The following is a 22658-nucleotide window of genomic DNA, read 5'->3' as shown; positions in this document are numbered from 1 at the left end:
AATCACTAAAAAAAAAGATTTCAAACACTTAAGTGATGTCGGGTTGCCAAAACGCGGTGGTTTCTCTAGTAATATATGTAAAATCGATGGAAAGTAAAATCTAACGGGCAAATGCCAAATCTCACTGACAAATCTCATAGAAAATACTGAGAGACGACACTATGGGTAAACAGGTCTGTTTAAACCACACTATTAATTTTATTTGCTCCAAAGATATTTAATTAACTGGATATCCGCAGTACTATTTAAAATTCTCAGAACTAGTTCTAATATTTATTTCTATAGTAATTGAAAAAAAGTGGTAGAAATAAATATTTTCATAATTTTGCTGTAGTTGGTAAATTAATAGACTTATTATTATCTCTCCATTAATGATTTGTCGTCTTTGACATAACAACAAAATGCATGTTGCAATGCTTGAAGTATCTGTATATTGCCTGTATTTAAATTTAATTTTTCAGCATCATTCTACATAGGTACATACTTATAACAACATTTATTTTCCAGAGTAAATTAATAAATAACCTAAAAGCTAAGTTACAATAATAAAAAAGAAATATATTGTATTGTAGATAATTTTTCCCATGATTCTTTAAACATGGTATGTTATTTTATTAAATTGCTAAAGCTGTAAATCCTTACTTACACTGTACAAAAAGATAAGTCCTTTCACTTTGGAATTTTGAATGACAGTGAAGATTGAACGATAAGTGAACACTGAACACAAGGTGAATGCAAGGTGAACGAATGAAGAGCGAACGTTGAACGCTTTGTGAACGGTGAACGTGAGCGCATGGTGAACGCTGAACGCAAAACTGTGAATGGAGTGCAAACGGTGAATGCACGCTGAATGAACGGTGAGCGCACGGAAAAATGGTAAAGTAGAACGTTTCAGGGACTGTAAGCAAGGGTGCTTCTTCCAGAATTGTGAATTTCTGCCCGATGGTCAGGGGCTCTGGTATAAGGGTGGGGCTATATTAAATCTATAGTGAAAATGGATTGCTTCTTTGAAAATCTTTTTCTCTGCTCCTTGGTATCTAGGAAGAAAACAGAGCATATAAAGTTGTAATAAGCAAGGGTGTTTTTAACCAGATTTTGAAATTCTGTACCACTTGGTTAATTTATTAATTTGTATTTCTACTGAAAGAAGTTATTACCCTTTGCTTTTCACCTATGATAAAGATTATTCACAAAAAAAAATCTTCAGCAACTGGTTGCCCACATGACACAGTGGTTAGAGCATCTGCTCAAGAGTTGCGGAGTAAGGACTTGATCCTTAAGTTGCAGGTTCAAATCCCACTGCAGGACATGGAGACTGGTCTTTTGGATGAGGCCATAAACCGAGGTCCCATGTGACAGTAGGTGCTAGCACGCAAAAGATCCATCACTGATCCATGAGTGCTGAGCAGTGCTCGAGCTGTGATGCGCTATTTGCGCCAGTTGTGAATTTTTTTTTCGGAATTGGCGAAAAGAAATTCAAAAGTGCAGAAAATGAAATTTTTAAAGATCTTCCATACAAAAGTGTGTATACTCCTGGTTAGCTCCTTTGTGTATTCAATGTTTACAGATTAGCCCCTTTGTTTATTTAATGCAAGAAAAGGTGTGAATTCAGGGTGTGAATAATGAAACATACAAACAAATCATGTCTCGCTTGAATTCACACAATCATGTAACTTTAGCCTGGAGCAGTAAGGGGATACAAAATTACTTGAAATAATATGATGGATTATACAAGGGGAGATGGTGTTTTTTTAGAGATAAAGTTAGTTAATAAAAGATTTTAATCAATAAAATCTGGATTTATATAGATTGTTATAGACCCTTCCCAGGCTAAAAAAAAATTGTCATGAACAAGAGGACATCTACTGTCAGGATTGGCCAATATCAATATCAAATTAGTTGTATAAATGTAGAAATACTTCTCTATTAGTTTTTAAGTGGATACATGTACAACTTTAAACTTTACAAATTTAAAACAATGTCTATGATAAAATCAAATTGAAATAATGCTCTTAGAGGAGTGTATAGCATATATACTTGTCATGAGACATGAAATGTAAGAATGCAATTCCTTTCATCGTGAAAAGTGGCAAAAAATATTTTAACTTCAGTGGGAACACTGGTGCCGAGTATAGGACTTAATTTGCAGCCCTCCACTGGCAAGTGGTGGTGTCCCCATATAAGTGAAAATTCTCGAGAGGGACGTTAAATAACAAGATGTGTTTGTGAAACACTGATGTATGGCAACGTACAGCCAAGATTGAACTTTCTCAACTGCATATCAAATATATTGGTACCCAAAGTAAGGTCTTGTCTCGAGGAATATACCTGTGAAATTAGAAAGCCCTAGCAGAAACCATTGAATATAAATGGAAAAGGTTAAAGTTTTTTAAAAGTAAATCAAACATCAAGGTGATGGTCAATTGGTCAAAATTAATGGTGCCCAAGGAAAGACCTTCTCACAAGAAATACACATGTGAAATATGAAAGCACTAGCACCAACTATTCAAAAGTTATGGCCAAGATTAAAGTTTTTCAAAACTAGGTCAAACTTCAAGGTCAAGATCAAAGGGTAAAAGTTGTTGGTATCCAAAGTAAGGTCTTGTCACAAGGATTACATATGTGAAGTATGAAAGTCCTAGAACCAACTATTCATAAGTAATGGCGAAGGTTAAAGTTTTCCAAAAATAGGTCAAACTCCAAGGTCAAGGTCAATGGACTATAATTTTTAGTATCCAAAGGAAGGTCTTGTCACAAGGAATACACATGTGAAGTATGTAAGCCCTTGCTCCAACTGTTCAAAAGTTATGGCCAAGGTAAAAGTTTTCCAAAAGTAGGTCAAACTCCAAGGTCAAAGTCAAAGGGTCAAAGTTGTTGGTATCCAAAGTTAGGTCTTGTCACAAGGATTTCATATGTGAAGTATGAAAGCTTTAGCTCCAATTATTCAAAAGTTATGGCCAAGGTTAAAGGTGGGTAAAAATTTGCAAAACTAGGTCAAACTCGAAGGTCAAGATCAAAAGGTCAAGTATGATGGTACCCTCAAAAAGGTATTGTCACAAGGAATACACATGTGAAATATGAAAGCCATAGCTCCAACCAATCAAAGTTATTGGCAATGTAAATTTTTTGGGAACAAACAGACTAACAGACAGATGGACAGACAGGGCAAAAACTATATGCCCCTGAATCTTCGATTAGGGGGGTACAAGAACAAAATCTCTAGCAAGTGTCTAAGCAGCCCCTGGACCCCCTCCTTACAATTTTTATTTTACATAGCTTGGCAAGCAGAGTGATAAAGATCATATTTCTGGGTACAGTAAAGCTTGTCTAATGTGGATGTTGCATGTTCTGAAATCATGCCTATTATGATGTAAACATTTAGTTCCTTTCAGTAAATTCTTTTTTAAAATTTTGTCTAATTTGGAATACTGTAAACCAGCTATTATTTGCGTCATCTTTTATTCGCGATTCATCAGATTGAAATAAATCCATGGTGGTTAATTTTCGCGACTGAGGAATTATTCTATACAAATATAAAGCAAAATAAATGGTTCTTGGTGATTAATATTCGCGAGTTAATGTAGGTCGCAAAACTTGCGAAAATTTCTTGCACGCGAATAAAAGTTGGTTTACAGTACTGTTTAATCCAACCAATTTCTATTGAACCAGCAATATCTGGATTAGAAAATTTTTACTGTATCAACTGCTGCTGTCTTTGAATAGTATTGACACAGATAATTGAATATAGTAAGATGTATGTACTTATTTTAGGAGTATTCATATTTTGAGACCTTTGCCACAATCTTTTATTCACTAATTTTTGAAAACCACATTTTTAGTTGACTTGAGCTGAAGGCTCAAGCTGCTTTTTTTGATCACATTTTGTCTAGCATCCATCTGTTTGTCAGTCTGTAAATTTTAACATTTTCAACTTCTCCAGATACACAGGGCCAGTTTCAACCAAACTTGTCACAAAGCATATTTTGGGGTGAAGGGGAAGCATCCTTCAGTAATGTTTCAAGTTTGTTCAAATCAGTGCTCTGGTAGGTAGAGTGAATTGGGTCAAAATAGATGATCAAAGTTTTACATAGGAATAAATAAATAATAAAATCTTCAAAAAAAAAAAAAAAAAAATAACAAGGTCATGATTAGTTGTATTAAAATGCAAGCATCTCAGGAAGTGCAGAATCAATTTTTAAAGTCATGGCCACTAGAGCTAGGTTGGGGCTACAAGGCATAAAATTTTACCAAGAAATGTATAGGAAAAAAGTTTTAAAAACTTCTCAAAAGCAGAGTCATGATCAATGATATTTATATGAAAGCATTCTGAGGTAGTGCAGAATCAAATTATTTCAAATCTTGGCCCCTGCATTTAATAAGGGATTAAAGTTTTACATGAGGATAAAAAGGGAAAAATCTTAAATCTTCTCAAGAACAGCAAGGTACCTATTGTTCATATAAATATGAGACATATTAGAAATTTGAATCAGCCCCCCCCCCCCCCCCCCCATGATGGTAATAAAAAGTTTTCATTGGAATATATATGGGAGTAAATTATTCAAAATTTATTTTTCTTTAGAACTTCCACAAAATTAATCTTAATCATTAATTAATCATAAGAACTTTGATGCACGTTATCTGTTATATTAAAGATGTCTAAAATTCTTGTAAATTTTAGGTCATTATTTGTGGTGGTGGTGCTAAACCTCCATTAATACAAAAGGCAATCTCAGACTATCTAAATAATGCAGAGATATTGAATTCAATCCCACCAGATGAAGTGATAGCCATTGGAGCAGCAAAACAGGTTAGACACTGTCTATGCTTCTGTCAAAATTGAGTTGTTATCTCCCAGCAGAGGTACATACATTCAATGCATGTTCTTATGTCCACAGCTTTACAGATAAATGAACAGGCACGATGATTCCCCAATACATGTAATACCAATAATTATTATGCTAGTTTTTTTTCCAGGCTGCCATTTTAACAGGAGATAAGGAATGTGAACTCCTTGAAGGTGAAAATGAAATAGAATGTCTCTCAAAGACTGTCTGTATTAAAGTAAGTATGCATATTTGTGAGCTTTTATTCTGAAAAAGTGTGTGCTAGTAAATGTAAAGATAGAAACAAATCAGGAAAACTTACCGATGCATGTACAGTCCCTGAAACATTCTACTTTCCCACTTGAACGCAGAGCGAACAGTGAGCGAACGGAGAGTGAACGGTGAGTGAACGATGTGTGAACGCTGAACGCAACTTGGTGAACGGTATGTGATCGGTGAACAAACGCAGAACGCGAGCGCAAAGTGAACGGTGAATGAACGGTGAACGCAAGATGAACGATTTATTCGGAATGCCTCTGATCTTTTCCATGCATTGTATCTATTCTATTGTATTTAATGTCAGGCGCAAAAATAAATAAATAAATATTCAAAAATTGTCCCAAGAAAGATGAAACATGCACATTAAGTAAAACTATTAATTAAGTTTCTTACAATATTTTCTGCACATATATATGATGTTTAAATTCAGCTGTTTAATGACGCGATTTTTATCGCTTTAAAACATTGTCATTGTTACCGAATGCTGGAGTTTAAAAGATGAAATTATTCTTGTTGTAAAATAAATATGTTTATTCTTATTTGATATATGAAAACATTACAAATAAGGATTTTTAAAGTGGATATTACTGATTTATAGAATGAATTACAACGGTTGTAACAAACATACATGTAATTCCATGTCAAGCCGATTCCGTCTAAAATAAGGAGAAAAAAATTTTTTAAATTTTGCTAAGGTCTGTGGACATATTGCATAAATACACTCGTACATGTATTTAAAAAAAAAAATTAATGCAATAATATATTCATGTGTCTTTTCATTTTTTATGATGATTTATTAAGCAGACTTCTACATGTATCTGTAGGCAATTCCCCGTGATTATACTTGGGCAAGATGATACAAAGAAGCATTCATATTATTTGTTATAGATTAAAATTTCAGAACTTGATATTTAAGTAATACGTGTCATAGTTCTGATTAAACGGATAAATGAGAGAGAGAGAGAGAGAGAAAGAGAAATTCAGTTTTAGCCCCCAACCTTTGACAAATGCGTGTAGATGTGCCTGTATAAAAAATAATTCTTAATTTTTATCTAAATATATCAGGCAGTGAAAGTAAACTTTTTTTTTTATCAACAAATTCATTCTTTTTGAAAGTCATAATCGGTTTTTATTTTCCTGCTTCAAGTTCCCATGGACGTTCACATGAAGTCCACATGTTTGTCCTGTCAATCAAAATCATTCGACACTGTGTAGGTGTGAAAGTCTCCTCACACCAAAGGCGAAGTGCTACACTGTAGTATTTCAGAGAAGTTTTAACATTTTTTTATCATTTCTAGATCTGATTCCAACTTTTCCAAAAAATAGATAAATAAATAAAATATATCGGGCATAAACACTTGGAAACATACTCCCTGGCCAGCTTAAAATACCACCGTCGGCACATGTATATTTTGAACTACTGTTGTTTAATGACTTTTTTAGATGCATGTTTGTTTTGAGACTGAAATTTTCTTGCTACAAAACGCGTTAACTTCTTTTTAAATATTAATTAAATTATACTGTAAATGCTGACTATGCAACCGATTTAGGTGGAAAGGGGGGGGGGGGTCTTAATCATGGCAAATGGAATGGCAAACATATAAAGTAATTGTGAAGGAAGGATTTTTTTTCTTCTCTCTAATGATAGACTTTACGAGGGGTTATCAAAAAGTTCGTGGACTAGCGTCATAAAATTAAAACCGCTTTAGGTACATCAATGAATTTTTACACATTAAGTTAGCATCATCTTTTCTATCTATAGAATAAACCATAAATCATAATTTTTATTTTTTAATAAATTGTTAATGTTTTTGTAAGCAAAGGTATGTCCAGGCGGCGCAACCTCTAATATGACGTTTTTTTCTACCTGAGTGTAACTGAGAAAAACTCTTTAGATATGAGTATTTGTCATCAAAAAATCTCGTTAATTCAGGCACGTGGTACGACACATTTGTTCAGTAAAATTAGCAGTTTTTACCCCATTCTGTATTTTCTATGAAATTTTATCGTAAATTTTATATGGAGTATCCAAACAATTATGGGCTTGAAAATAACGTCAAAAGGAGAAGGGGTTTCTTTTTCAAAGACTCTATAGAGTTTCGCTCCTGGAAAAACTGGTATTGACCTAAGGAATGTTAAACCTGGCTACAGAAAAATAAAATGCATCCAGAGTACTTGTTTTTTAATGCCCAAAAAGATTCAGAGAGATGAAATATGCACAGTTAGTGTTGATTTGTAGTCAGGGTGTCAAAAGTCAGTCACGTCGAAAAGTGACGTTGATCATGTGTGGTAGAAATTGAACTCCAACAAGCTAAGTATTCTGGCATAATCAAGTGAGGATCTTTCCCCATATAAAGATCCATTTACAATATTATTTGCATTGAAAACAGCTGCTCATGACATTTTAAATTCATATAAATAAGACGGGTTTAAGTCCTTACTTAACTCCAGGTAATCTCATCAAGATAAGTGTATGATGTAGAGAGAGCGGACATTAAGAAACAATGACGTTAAGCGGACGTCATGACACTAAACGGCGACAGCGCCGGGTGATCACATAAAGTCTTTTTAATTTCAGAATAATTTGGCAAATTATCAACGTATCAAGCTAAAATTTTCAACATTTCTTAAACTTTTGTTGTTTTATGTTCCGCATAAATTTTGTAAGCAAAGACTACATATTATTAATTTTATCGCGTCAGTCCACGAACTTTTTGATAACCCCTCGTATATATGAATTTTAGTATATTACATTTAAATAGATATTTTTTTTTAATCATGCCATCAATTTAATTTGCTCCAAAGATATTTAATTAACTGGATATATGCAGTACTATTTATAATTCTCAGAACTAGTTCTAATATGTATTTCTATAGTAATTGAAGAAAAAAACTGTTAGTAATAAATACTTTTATAATTTTGCTGCAGTTGGTAAATTAATTGACATGGATTATTATCTCTCCGTTAACGATTTGTCGTCTTTAACATAACAACAAAATGTTGCAGTGCTTGAACTATCCGTATATTGGCCGTATTTAAATGTAATTTTTCAACATCGTTCTATACATAGGTACATACTTATAACAACATTTATTTTCCAGAGTAATTTAATATATAACCTAACAGCTAAGTTAGAATAATAATAAAACCTATTGTAGATACTTTTTTCCCCATGAAATAATGATCCTTTAAACACAATATGTTAATTATTAAATTTCAAATCCTGTAAATCCTTACATACAAAAAAGATAAGTCCTTTCACTTCAGAGTTCCAAATGACAGTGAACACTGAACGATAAGTGAACATTGAACGCAAGGTAAACGCAAAGTGAACGAACGGAGAGCGAACAGTGAACGGTGAACGCGAGCGCACGGTGAATGCAGAACGCAAAACTGTGAACGGAGAGTGAACGGTGAACGCATGCTGAACAAATGGTGAACGCATGCTGAACAAACAGTGAGTGAACGGAAAAATGGGAAAGTAGACCGTTTCAGGGACTGTATTTCAAGCTCATTTTAGTTAATGTCATGTAGATGATCTATTGCTGTCTACTTCCTTCTGTCATCATTGTAATTTATGGAACAATTTGAGCATCTTTGCAATGTGATGAATTTCATCATTTTCTGTTCTATGGTAAAGATGAAAATAATTGGAGAATTTCAGGGTTTGTGTTGCTTAGGAGCCTGAGGGGTGGGGCTGAAATGGGTAATATTATTGTAGTCTCTTAAACTTCTTCCTTCGGGTCATTTCTCATGCAGTCAGATTCATTGCTTGAGTAAATCGTGAAACCTATTATCAAGGGTCCGGGTTACAGGAGGAGTTAGTTGAAAATTGAAAAGGAATTATAATTATTTTAAAATTCTTTGACATCTAACAAGCAGAGTACTTGCAGGGTTATAATGGACAGTGAACTTTCTACCAAGTTTTGAAGAGATAACTTTCAAAACATAACTAACTTAATGCCATTTTTGGGGGTCTTCTTACATCACCTCTTTTGCTTAAACCTAATTTCAGTTCGTTTATTTATTAAAGTATGTTGTCAATTTGGAACCAAATTTAAATGTTAAAATGATTTTTGACTGTGATAGAATAGAATAATTCTGTTTTTTGTCCTTACTGCTTTCCAAATATTAAGAATTTACACTTACCTGCCCCTGAGTAAACATCAGGTTAATAAAAGTAAGCTTACATTGTAAGAATGGGTCTTAATTTGGACTAGCATAAATAACAATCACGTATAAAAAAAAAATGTGTGATCACTGATCTTTCCCTTTATCCCTCTCTATTTTGATGGCACAAGATACTTTTTACAAAGGTTTCAAAACGAAATTAACAATATGGCCATTCCCATGAAGTTCATCAGATTTTAAGTCAATACCTGACAATTTAACATGTTCGAATACAATGTCCCAGCTAGCACAAAACATGCCACCTTACAAGTTGTAATGGAAGTTAGTACATGTACATGTGTATTCACAAAGTTACCTGAGGCAAGAAATCACATGGTGAATTATAATATATTTTAAAACATGTAATAACTCTTTGTTACAACAGAGAAAGCCATTGTAAGAAGAATAATTTTTTTTCTGTTATAAATCATGAGTGCATGTTTGTCTATTAATCTCTTTTGACTTTATTAAAGCAAATATACTGTTAAATGGGGAAAAAAATAGAGAAACTATATAAAAAGTCAGTAAAAAAGGGATATGTCTTCAGTATAAAATGGAGATTCAAGAAATCATGATTACCCCTGCATATGAAAACAGATTCATGCTTTGCAAACGCATACTTTTTAGCTCACCTGAGCTGAAAGCTCAAGTGAGCTTTTCTGATCACATTTTGTCTGTAGTCCGTCTGTCTGTCCGTCCATCTGTAAACTTTTCACATTTTCGACTTCTTCTCCAGAACCACTGGGCCAATTTCAACCAAACTTGCCACAAAGCATCCTCGGGTGAAGGGGGTTCAAGTTTGTTCAAATGAAGGGCTATGCCCTCTTCCAAGGGGAGATAATTAAGAATTGGTGAAAATTTGGTGTCATCTTTTAAAAATCTTCTTCTCAAGAACCATTGAGCCAGAAAAGTTGAAACTTATGTGAAACCTTCATTACATAGTATAAGTTCAAGTTTGTTCAAATCATGATCCCCGGGGGTAGGGTGGGGCCACAATGGGGGATCAAAGTTTTACATAGGAATATATAGGGAAAATCTTTTAAAATCTTCTTCTCAAGAACAACAAAGCCACAATTAGTCATATTGATATGGAATCATCCTCAGGTAGTGTAGATTCAAATTTGTTCAAATCATGACCCCCGGGGGTAGGGTGGGGCTACAATGGGGGATCAAAGTTTTACATAGGAATATATAGGAAAATTCTTTAAAAATCTTCTTCTCAAGAACAACAAAGCCACAATTAGTCATATTGATATGGAATCATCCTCAGGTAGTGTAGATTCAAATTTGTTCAAATCATGACCCCCGGGGGTAGGGTGGGGCTACAATGGGGGATCAAAGTTTTACATAGGAATATATAGGAAAATTCTTTAAAAATCTTCTTCTCAAGAACAACAAAGCCACAATGAGTCATACTGATATGGAATCATCCTCAGGTAGTGTAGATTCAAGTTTGTTCAGATCATGACCTCTGGGGGTAGGGTGGGGCTACAATGGGGGATCAAAGTTTCACATAGGAATATATAGGAAATTTCTTTAAAAATCTTTTCAAGAACAGGAAAGCCATGATTAGTCATATTGATATGGAAGCATCCCCAAGTATTGTAGATTCAAGTTTGTTCAAGGCATCCTCCAGTAGTTGGGTGGGGCCATAATGGGGGATCAAAGTTTTACAAAAGAACATATATAGGAAATATCTTTAAAAATCTTCTTCAATCTCAAGAACAACAAAGCCATGTTTAGTCATATTGATATGGAAGCATCCTCAGGTAGTGTACATTCAAGTTTGTTCAAATCATGACACCCCCCCCCCCCCCCCCAGGGTAGGGTGTTAGACATCTTTAAAATTCTGTTTTAAAGAACAGCAAAACCATGATTAGTTATATGACTATAGAAGCATCCTCAGAAGGTTCATACTCAATTTCATTCAAAACATGGCACCTGGGGGTAGGTTATGCCTAGAACAGGCGATCAAAGCTTTACATATGAATATATAGGAGAAATCTGCTGACGTAGAAGAGCAGGGCCATATCTACTCAGGTGAGCGTTGTGGCCCATGGGCCTTTTGTTTAGATGTAATAAGGAAAAGTTGTAGATTGGATATTGACCATTTCTGCAATTAAAAAATGCCTTTTGAAAATTTATTTTGTCACAAATTTTGCATGTCCTTGCAGTTATAGTTTATTATCTTTGTGACCAGAGTTCAAACAACAAAGCAAGGTTGCAACCTTCAATGTAAAACTTACCCATCCTTACCCTATACATGAAATTTTTAGAAAAGTCAATTGCTTCTCAGTTATATTGTCCCCAGCTTTCACTGAAAGTGGGGGATATTAATTTGGGTCTGTCTGTCCATCCATCCGTCCGTCTGTCCATCCGTTTGTATTTCTGTCTGTCTGTAACGCTTTCGTTTCTGCGCCATATCTCAAGAACCCTCTGAGCTTTTGCAATGAAATTTTGCACGGCAACTCCCTATGGCACAAAGAAGAACCCTATTGATTTTTAGGTCAAAAGGTCACAGGTCAAGGTCATAAATTCATAAATTCTTCTGTTTTTAACACTTTCGTTTCCGCGTGATATCTCAAGAATCCTTTGAGCTTTTGCAATGAAATTTTACACAACAACTCCCTGTGGCCTAAGGAAGACCCCTATTGATTTTGAAGTCAAAAGGTCAAAGTTCTAGGTCGTAAATTCATACATTCCGTCTGTGTGTAACACTTTATACCATAACTCCCTATGGCCTCTCTTGCCCCTCTCAAAGTGTCCCGCCCCATTTTTTTTTTTATTTATTTATTTATTGTAAAAGTCACTTGGCACTATTTTTATCACAGGGGCATGTCGAGAGTTTTTACGTATAAGACAGGCTGTCGTTGGACTTTATATTCTAATTACATCTATTAGAACTGTTTAGTAAAGGCTAAATTAGACAACATTTGTTGTGTAAAATTTTTGGCAATATCAAACGTGAATATAAACATTATATGTGACTAAATGTTTGCATTAAATTTAATGTATAAGCAAGTGCCTCCATGGTCTAGTGGTATGTTGCTTGCTTAGCAAGCGAGAGGCCCGGGTTCAATTCCCGGACGATTCTCTTTTTTTTTTTAAATGTTTTTTTTTTTTGGATTTACTGAATGATACTATTCAACATGTGAAATGAAAAAGATATGATGTCTGGCGTGTACAAACTCATAAAATCATTATTACAGTGTGATAAATATTCTGTATGTAGTATATTAAAAAGAATCTTCTATACACATATTAATGAATAAGCAATCAAATCTTTATATCCATACTGGCTTTTTTTAATTTGCTTAAATATATATGTGTATACATTTAATAATTCTACAAATACAGGGGAGCAGTGCCCCCCCCCCCCCCCCCCCCCACCGAACTGCGCATGCTCTTCTTTTTTCCCTAAGTGGGGGACACAAATTCTCTGAATTAGCTTGTTTTTAATGTTTTAAAAGCTCTTCCTCATTAAAGTACAGTTTGCTATTCCTCTCTATTTCATCTTCATCAGCTAAGCATTTGATTAGTATCCCCTATCTCCATATTTAGTAGGTATTTTGGCATATTTAGTAGAAATATACCTGTCATCTATCAAATTAATCATGGTATCATTCTTTATGATACAACTCTAAGCCAATCAGATAGATTGTATTTTACAAAAAAATTTGGTTCACCGAAGAAAAAGGAAAGGTTTAACATGCATTTCTGTGATGCAATTTGATAGGATGCCATGGAAAGTCAAAATGTGAGCTTAGATAAATAAGCTAATGGGAGCAGAGGGGATATGAATCGGACACTGGGCTAGCAAAGATGGGTCAAGATAGCTACAAGAAATGTTGGAAATTTTTGTATTGCAAACAAGTTTTTTAGGTCACCTGAGTCACTCAGGTGACCTATTGTTATCTGTTTTCGTCCGTCGTCGTGCGTCGTGTGTTAACATTTGAACATTTTCAGCTTCTTCTCTGAAACTGCTGAACCAATTTCAGCCAATTTTAGCATATGGCATCTATGTGTGAAGGAGAACAAAATTTGTGAATATCATGGTCCCTGCCCCCCTGGGGCCTGAGGGGTGGGGCTAAAACCACAAAAATTAATGCAATCTTTAAAAATCTTCTTCTTTACTCCTGGACATTAAGCAATCAAACTGTTGGCATGATTGTAATAAGCATTGAACCCTCTACCAAAATTGTGAAATTCATGGCCCCAGGGTCAGGGGTTCTAGTGCTAGGGCGGGGCTATATAGATCATATAGTGAATGTGCATTATTTCTTTGAAAATCTTCTTCTCTACTCCAGGGTATTATTGAAACAAATTAAATACATAGTTATGTTAAGCAAGAGTGACTCTACCAAAATTGTGAAATTCATAGCCCCAGGGTCAGGGGTTCTGGTGCTGGGGGGGGGGGGGGGGGGCTATATAGATCGTATAGTGAAAGTGCATTATTTCTTTGAAAATCTTCTTCTCTACTCCTGGGTATTATTGAAACAAATTGAATACATAGTTATGTTAAGCAAGAGTGACTCTACCAAAATTATGAAATTCATAGCCCCAGGGTCAGGGGTTCTGGTGCTAGGGTGGGGCTATAAGATCATATAGTGAAAGTGCATTATTTCTTTGAAAATCTTCTTCTCTACTCCTGGGTATTATTGAAACAAATTAAATACATAGTTATGTTAAGCAAGAGTGACTCTACCAAAATTGTGAAATTCATGGCCTCAGGGTCAGGGGTTCTGGTGCGGGGGGGGGGGGGGACATATAGATCATATAGTGAAAGTGCATTATTTCTTTGAAAATCTTCTTCTCTACTCCTGGGTATTATTGAAACAAATTGAATACATAGTTATGTTAAGCAAGAGTGACTCTACCAAAATTATGAAATTCATAGCCCCAGGGTCAGGGGTTCTGGTGCTAGGGTGGGGCTATAAGATCATATAGTGAAAGTGCATTATTTCTTTGAAAATCTTCTTCTCTACTCCTGGGTATCATTGGAACAAATTGAATACATAGTTATGATAAGCAAGGGTGACTCTACCAAAATTGTGAAATTCATAGCCGCAGGGACAGGGGTTCTGGTGCTAGGGGGAGGGGGAGGGGTGCTATATAGATCATATAGTGAATGTGCATTATTTCTTTGAAAATCTTCTTCTCTACTCCTGGGTATTATTTAAACAAATTAATACATAATTATGTTAAGCAAGAGTGACTCTACCAAAATTGTGAAATTCATGGCCCCAGGGTCAGGGGTTCTGGTGCTGGGGGGGGGGGGGGTTATATAGATCATATAGTGAAAGTGCATTATTTCTTTGAAAATCTACTTCTCTACTCCTGGATATCATTGAAACAAATTGAATACATAGTTATGATAAGCAAAGGTGACTCTACCAAAATTATGAAATTCTTGGCCCCAGGGTCAGGGGTTCTGGTGCTAGGGTGGGGCTATAAGATCATATAGTGAAAGTGCATTATTTCTTTGAAAATCTTCTCTACTCCTGGGTATCATTGGAACAAATTGAATACATAGTTATGATAAGCAAGGGTGACTCTACCAAAATTGTGAAATTCATGGCCTCAGGGTCAGGGGTTCTGTTGCTAAGGTGGGGTTATATAGATCATATAGTGAATGTGCATTATTTCTTTGAAAATCTTCTTCTCTACTCCTGGGTATTATTGAAACAAATTAAATACTTAGTTATGATAAGCAAGAGTGACTCTACCAAAATTGTGAAATTCATAGCCCCAGGGTCAGGGGTTCTGGTGCGGGGAGGGGGGGGGGGGCTATATAGATCATATAGTGAAAGTGCATTATTTCTTTGAAAATCTTCTTCTCTTCTCGTGGGTATTATTGAAACTAATTAAATACATAGTTATGATATTAGGAAGGGTGACTCTTCCAAAATAGTGATTTTCATGACCCTTGGATCAGGAGTTCTGATGTTAGGGCCGGGCTCTATTTATTATACAGTGAAAATGCATTAATGCTTTAAAAATCTTCTTCTCTGCTCCTGGGTATTTTTGAAACAAACTAAGTACATTGTTATGATAAGCAATGATGCCTCTTCCAAAATTGTGAAATTCATGGCCCCAGGGACAGGGGTTCTGGTTCTAGGGTGGGGCTATTATAGATCCTATAGTGAAAGTGAATTTTTTCTTTGAAAATCTTCTTCTCTGCCCCTGGGTACTATTTAAACAAACTAAATACATTGTTAGGATACACAAGGATGCCTCTTCCAAAATTGTGAATTTCATGGCCCTAGGGTCAAGGGTTCTAGTGAAAAGGTTGGGTTGGGGGGGGGGGGGCTTTATTGATGATATAGTGAAAAAGCAAAATTTCTTTGAAAATATTCTTTTCTGCTTCTGGTTAAAAAGCAAAGAAGCTAAGTATATAGTTATGCTGAGCAAGAGTGCTTCTTCCAGAGTAGTGAACTGCATGACCCGGGTCAGATGTGCTGGTGTAAGGGTGGGGCTCTTGATAATATAGTGAAATGCATTAAATCTATTAAATAATCCTGTCTGCTCCTTAGTATTAAGCAGATAAACAAAGTGATTACTTATGATGAGCAAACTTCTGGTCCCAGGGTGAGAGACTCTAGTGTTTCTTGGTGGGGGGGGGGGGGGGGGGGGCTCTATTGATAATATAGTGAATCTGAAGTAAACTTTTGATAATTAATCACTGTAAACAATGTACTTGAAAGGTTAATAGAATAAGAGAATTATGCAAGAATTTTTATTTTATAATGCAAAAAGTATTTTCATAGTTTTAATGATCAGGTAGACTTGTAAGTAATAGACAAATAAAAATGGAACAAAAATAACTTGTTTTATTAAATGTTCATCAAAGACCAAGAGACCAAGAGAGGCCAATATAAGAGATTTCAACAAGAAATTAAAATCGTACAGAAGCACTGATAGGTGTATTAATATGCTGTATAGTGATAAATGGGGAACAGATTAGAACCTAATTTATGAACTGTCAATGAATAGTAGACTAATTATTTTGTTGATCCTGATCACCCTGTTTTTCTTGCTTTTGGGCAACAAAGCTTCACCTTTCAGTTCATTTTATACTCTATGGATCCTCTAAATTGTTGTATTATACTCAGGTGACCGTTAAGGCCCTTGGGCCTCTTGTTTTTTATAAAAACAACTATTAGATATGAGAAAGAGGAGTGTCATCCTAGAGGTTATGTAGGATTATGACTGTCAAGGCTCGTGGGCTGTCCATAAATTTAGTGGGGTTTTTTTTGCAGGGCATGAATGTCAACAGAGATCTTGTATTATATCCAATATTCCAAGAGATGACCCCCTTTCCAGCTCGAAGACAAGAAGTGATGAATTTGTGTCCAAATCAAACATCTATGGAGATGGATATTTGTGAGTGCACTGATGTTGAAAATCCAGACACTGCAAAGTGTTTAGGAAAAGTGAGTTTCACTTTAGGATGAAGTTTTCAGTTCACTTCTCAGTTAAAAATCTGTCTTAATCAAGAATTGGTGGGTCTCTTCATACCATGAAAAACAAACCCCTTTGAAAATAGTGATTTCCAGTAGTTTATTTACCTTTCTGTCTTTTAAATTAGATTGTGATGAGAGACTTGCCAGAAAAAGCCTGTATATCTATGACTTTTCACTTGAGGAGGTATGACAGCTTTATTTTAAAATTTATTTGTTTTAAACATTGACAATGTAAAGAATTTTTTTAAAGTTTGAAAATGTTAAAGAGTTTAAAATTTTGCTCTCCTTCAATTAAAGATCATGGAGGCTCCATTTGAATTTCTTTGAACAGGGTTTTAATTGGCTTTCAACTGTAGTACACTTTTCATTATAGTTGCAAGCCTTTGGATTTGTGTCTATTTCATTTTCAAAAACCATGTTATGGACACAAAACCTATGGCTTGCCATCTCTGCAAACAACTCTGCAAACAAATTTTTAGATCACTTTGACAAAGTCAAGATAAGCTTATGCTATACCTCTCAGTTTGGTGTCAGCATTGGTGTACCTGTTACAGTTTTAGGAGCAAATCCATTTCCAAGTAACTGTACCTGGACCAAACTTGCATGGAGAATGCATCTAGGGATGGACACTAGTCACACTACCAGACTTGCTGCATATGCCAGATCTGGGCCAGAAAAGATGAAATTTTTCTGAAGGCTCCCTGACTTCCTGACTTATGCAAATTCAAGTTTGTTCAAGTGTGTGGCCACTATGGAAGATTAAATTTTACATGAGTATAAATTACCTGGAGTTAAGTAAGGACTTAAACCCGTCTTATTTATATGACTTTGCAATATGTCATGGACAGCTGCTTTCAATGCAATAAATATTGTAAATGGATCTATACATATGGAAAGATCCTAACTTGATTATGCCAGCTTATGTTGCTTGTCGGAGTTCAATATCTATCAACGTGCACATGTTCAACGTCACTTTTCGACATGACTGACTTTTGACATCCGACTATAAATTGACATTAACTGTGCATCTCTCATTTCTCTGAATCTTTTTTGGCATTTTAAAACAAATACTCTGGATGGATTTTAATTCTCTGTATTCCGTTTAAATGTTTCATAGGTCAATACCAGTTTTTCCATTGGGGAAACTTTATAGAATGTTGGAAAAGGAAACCCTTCCCCCTTTTTGACATCATTTTCAAGCCCTTAATTGTTTGGACACTCCATATATTTACGATAAAATGTCATAGAACTTACAGAATTAGGTAAAAATTGCAAATTTTATGGAACAATTGTGTCATTCCACATGCCTGAGTTGACGGGATTTTAGGATGACAAATATTTACATACTGTATATCAAGAGTTTTTCTCAGTTAAACTCAGGTGGGAAAAAAATGTTAAGCTCGAGGTTTCACTGCCTGGACATACCATTGCTTACAAAAACATTAACAATTTATTAAAAAATAAAACTAATGATTTATAGTCTTTTCTATAGATAGAAAAGATGGTGCTAACTAAATGTGTTAAAATACATTGATGAACCCAAAGTGCATGTTTTTAATTTTATGGCACTACTCGCAGCACTAGTCCACGAACTTACCCCATAAATACAGTGGACTATGGCCCATTTACAAATCTTCCCACTTTCAAGAGGTAAAAATGGGATTTTTAGTTTTGAAGATATTTTTATAAAATCATTTTAATACATATAATATGAAAACAACTTCACATGTGTGTATACTTGAGCATTTTGGTATTTAATAATAATTTGCATTACAGTGAAGGATCATTACATATAACCTGCCGCGAGGAAACATCACAGCAAATAGAGCAGATTACATTAGATGTCTGCAGCTGATCTATTATGGACACAAACAGTCATGAATTGGATATATGTTATTTCCTGGAGGTGACCGAGCCATAGTTTTGAATACTCTGTGTGTCGTATGTGGTTGTCATGAGACAGATTTGCTCAAGATTTAAAAGTAAAGTTGCAAAAAAAAGCTGTCTATTATATTGTATGGATTTGAAATAAGGATATTCCAAGTTTTTCCCATGTTTAGTGTTCTTGTGCACCTTGGTGTTTTGACACCCCAGATCAGATATCAGAAAACAAACACAAAATCAGTAGTCCAATAACAGACTTGTTTACCCAAATTGTTGTCTCTCAGTATTTTTCATTAGATTTGTCAGTGAGATTTGGCATTTGCCCATAAGATTTCACTTTTCATGGACTGTACATATATTACTAGAAAACTACTACATTTCTTATTACCAAAACATGGTTTAATAACAAAGCAAAACATCATACACTGCTCTCTTTTGAGTGATTTCTGTCATTTTTTAAACCACCGCGTTTTGGCAACTTAAATGTTTGAAAATTTTCTCTTCTTTAGCGATCAAAAAGCGTCAAACTGAGACAGATAACGAAAACTAATTGTTAAAATCCATATGAACGGATTTCCGTATTTTCGTTATAGCAAAACGTAAGACGTATTTTGGACTGAAAATCCGTACAAAATACGGCGAAATCGTAAGAGTAAACAGGTCTGCAATAATTAATCACTTTTGTTGAAACCTTTAAATTTTTGTAAATTTGTTTCTGTTTTTGTTGTGAATCTGTCATGATAGGTATATAGTACGCATATTATATAACTGATTTTGCATAGGAATATACATGTATATTTCTATGAGAAAGCTAGAATTAATAAATAAAATCTTAATGAAGTCATTTTTTAAGACTATAAAGAGTGTTTAATTTTTAAACTTAATATGTGTTTTTAGCTCACTTGAGCTGAAAGCTCATGTGAGCTTTTCTGATCACCTGTTGTCCAGTGTCCATTCCTCTGTAAACTTTTCACATAATTTACAAAGCCTGTAAGCCTGTTGAGGTAGTGTAGATTGTAAATTGTTCCAATCATGTCCCTTCGGGTTAGAGATGGACCACAATAGCGATCAGTTTTACATTGAAATATAAAGGAAAAAAATTCTTAAGAACTACTGGACCAGAAAAGATGCAATATAGGTGGAAGTTTCCTGAGGAAGTTTAGATTGAAAACTGTTCAGATCAAGGTCCCAGGGGTAGGGTGGGACCACAATAGAGAATCAGAGTTGTACAGTTAAATATTAAGGAATTTTTAAAAAAAAAAGAACTGTTGTACCAGAAAAGCTGAAACTTAGGGGAAATTAAGCTTCATGAGGTAGTGTTGCATGTAAATTGATCAGGCCTCCAGGGGTAAGGTGGGGCCACAATAAGGATTGTTCAGGGAAAAACTCCTCTTTTCAAGAAGTGTAAAGCTATGATGAATCGTATTAATGTGGGAGCATCCTTTGGTAGTGTAGATTCACTTTCGTTCAAATCATGGCCCCTGTGTATAGGATGGGGCTTCAAAAGGCCATCAAAATTTTACCTAGGAATAAATGTTTTTTGTAGGACTGTCAGTTCCCTGAAATACCCAAAAACTGCAGTCTAAGTTGTTTGGTTCTGTTTTGGTTCCTTTTTCTGGATTTTGATTTAGATCTGGTTTGTGTATTAGAATATAAAATACAAAATATTGTCAAATAGTTATACATAAATGGTGTTGTAATCAAGAGTTATGGTGGCAACAGTGATAAATAAACACCACAACTGAAAGCTACTTCATCCTTGACAAAAATGTGTTATGAAAGGATGGGATTAATATCAAAATGAACAAAAGTAGTCATGTTATTGCTAATTATCAGCCTAGTACCAGTAGATCAAAACAATGACATCAAGAGGTTGACAAAGGCAAGACTCGTGTGAATTTTATGTAACAAAGAATTTTCAAGTTTAATTTTTGAAATTATAATTGAAGAACCAAACCATAAAACCAAAACCAAACCTAAAATCTGCTGAACTGACTCGACCCAAAAACTTTTGAACTGTGACAGCTCTACTTAATTGGGGGAGGGGGGATCTAATGCAGAACAGCCAGGCCAAAGTGACTCAGGTGAGCATTGTGGTCCAAGGGCCTCTTGTATGTGTGTAGGTAGTTTGCTTTTTTGTCCCACGCTTTCACTGAAAGTGGGGGATATTAATTTGGGTCTCTATCCGTCCGTCTGTATTTCTGTCTGTCTGTAGCACTTTCGTTTCCGCGCGATATCTCAAGAACCCTTTGAGCTTTCGCAATGAAATTTTGCATAACAACTCCCTATGGCTTAAAGAAAAACCCTATTGATTTTGAGGTCAAAAGGTCAAAGTTCAAGGTCGTAAATTCATACATTCCGTCTGTGTGTAACACTTTCGTTTCCTGGCGATATCTCAAGAAGCTTTTGAGCTTTTGCAATGAAATTTTATACCATGGCCTCTCTCTCCCCTCTCAAAGTGTCCCGCCCTGGTTTTTTTATTTATTGTATTAAAAGTTGCTTGGCACTATTTTTAGCACAGGGGCATGTGGAGAGTTATTACGTATAATACAAGTTGTCGGTGGACTTTATGTTCTAATTACATCTATTAGAACTGTTTAGTAAAGGCTAAATTAGACAACATGTATTGTGTAAGATTTTGACAATAACGAACGTGAATATAAACATTATATGTGACCTAATGTTTTCATCTATTTTGCTGTATAATCAAGTGACTCCGTGGTCTAGGGGTATGATGCTGGCTTACCAAGCGAGAGGCCTGGGTTCAATTCCCGGACGATCCTTTTTTTTAAATGTTTTTTTGTTTTTTTGTTTTGTTTTGTTTTGGATTCACTAAATGATACTATTCAATATGTGAAATAAAAAAGTTACATCTGGCGTGTACAAACTCATAAAATTATTATTACAGTGTGATAAATATTCTATATATTAAAAAGAATCTTCTATACACATATTAAAGAATACACATATTAAAGAATAAGCAATTAAATCTTTATATCCATATTGGCATTTTTTTAATTTGCTTCAATATACATGTATACATTTAATAATTCTACCCCCCCCCCCCCCCCCCTCCAACTGTGCATGCTTTTTTTTCCTAAGCGGGGAACACAAATTCTCTGAATTAGCTTGTTGAACCATGAATCACTAATCAGAGAAAAACTTTAAATGACCAGTAAATGAAAGATATTTGGTATTCCTTAATTTGAATATAAAGGCACTATTTTGAAGACTGAGAATGAAATTTACCAATGATTACCCAAAAGATTTCTTTTTAAATGAGCTTTCCCCTACTTCAATGTCAGACAACAACCATTACTGAAGTACCAAAATCCAAATGGAGAACTATTCTCTCTGAAATGAATATTGTCAAATGCTCATTGTGCAATCTTATAAAATCTACAGAGCAGTGTTTGCAGCTTAGCATTTTAACTTATCAGTCCACAGCACCACACACCATGTAAACTTACCAGCCCTGTACCAGATTTGTCTGTGCATCTCGTGACAAGATAAAATGATTCAGAGGATTAGAATGAACCTGCTCCAAAGACTTAAATCTGGTCACTCATACGGAAAATGTAAGTCAAATCCAGCATCTAAAGCAAGCCTGGAAGTGTGCATCCTTAGATGTATCATCCTTGCAAGTTTGGTCAATACAGGGGTTATAGTTACTTGGAAATGAGACCTGCTCCAAAATTTTAAATCTCTAAAAAAGGGTTAACCTGCATCTAAAACACTAACCTGGGTATTCTTAACTGAAACTGCATCATCTGAAACCTTGACTGGTACAGAGAAACATACTAACAGCAAGATCCATGCATCTCTGATTAATATAGGGCATAGAAATACTTGAAAAAAAATCTTCTCCAAAACTTAATGTAGGATGCCAACGCCGAGGGTATTGCATAAGCTCTCTCCAATTTGTTGAGGTGAGCTGTAGTTAAGCTGCGTTATGCATTGACAAATGTAAGTAATTTTCATAATACATGTACATGAGAAAATATTCAGTGGATGTAAATAATACTAAATATATATATT

At 34.9% G+C, this 22658-nt stretch overlaps 1 protein-coding gene across 1 annotated transcript in view; it reads left to right on the top strand.

Moving 5' to 3' along the window:
- The window catches only part of LOC133195812 (heat shock 70 kDa protein 14-like), a 54568-nt gene extending 35108 nt beyond the window's left edge, over nt 1-19460 (top strand). The window contains exons 10-14 of the mRNA XM_061331763.1: nt 4679-4807; nt 4975-5061; nt 16533-16706; nt 16862-16920; nt 18513-19460. Coding sequence (XP_061187747.1) covers nt 4679-4807; nt 4975-5061; nt 16533-16706; nt 16862-16920; nt 18513-18591 — 528 coding nt within the window. The 3' untranslated portion in view covers nt 18592-19460. The remainder of the gene's footprint in view (nt 1-4678; nt 4808-4974; nt 5062-16532; nt 16707-16861; nt 16921-18512) is intronic.
- The last annotated feature ends 3198 nt before the right edge of the window (nt 19461-22658 follow it).

Source organism: Saccostrea echinata, unplaced genomic scaffold (genome assembly GCF_033153115.1).
Source record: "Saccostrea echinata isolate AGI-Se365-2 ecotype Australia unplaced genomic scaffold, CSIRO_AGI_Sech_v1 ptg000029l, whole genome shotgun sequence".
In the NCBI taxonomy this organism is placed as follows: Eukaryota; Metazoa; Mollusca; class Bivalvia; order Ostreida; family Ostreidae; genus Saccostrea; species Saccostrea echinata.
Note: the sequence above shows the minus strand (reverse complement) of the source record. Positions and strands in the feature narration are given on the sequence as shown.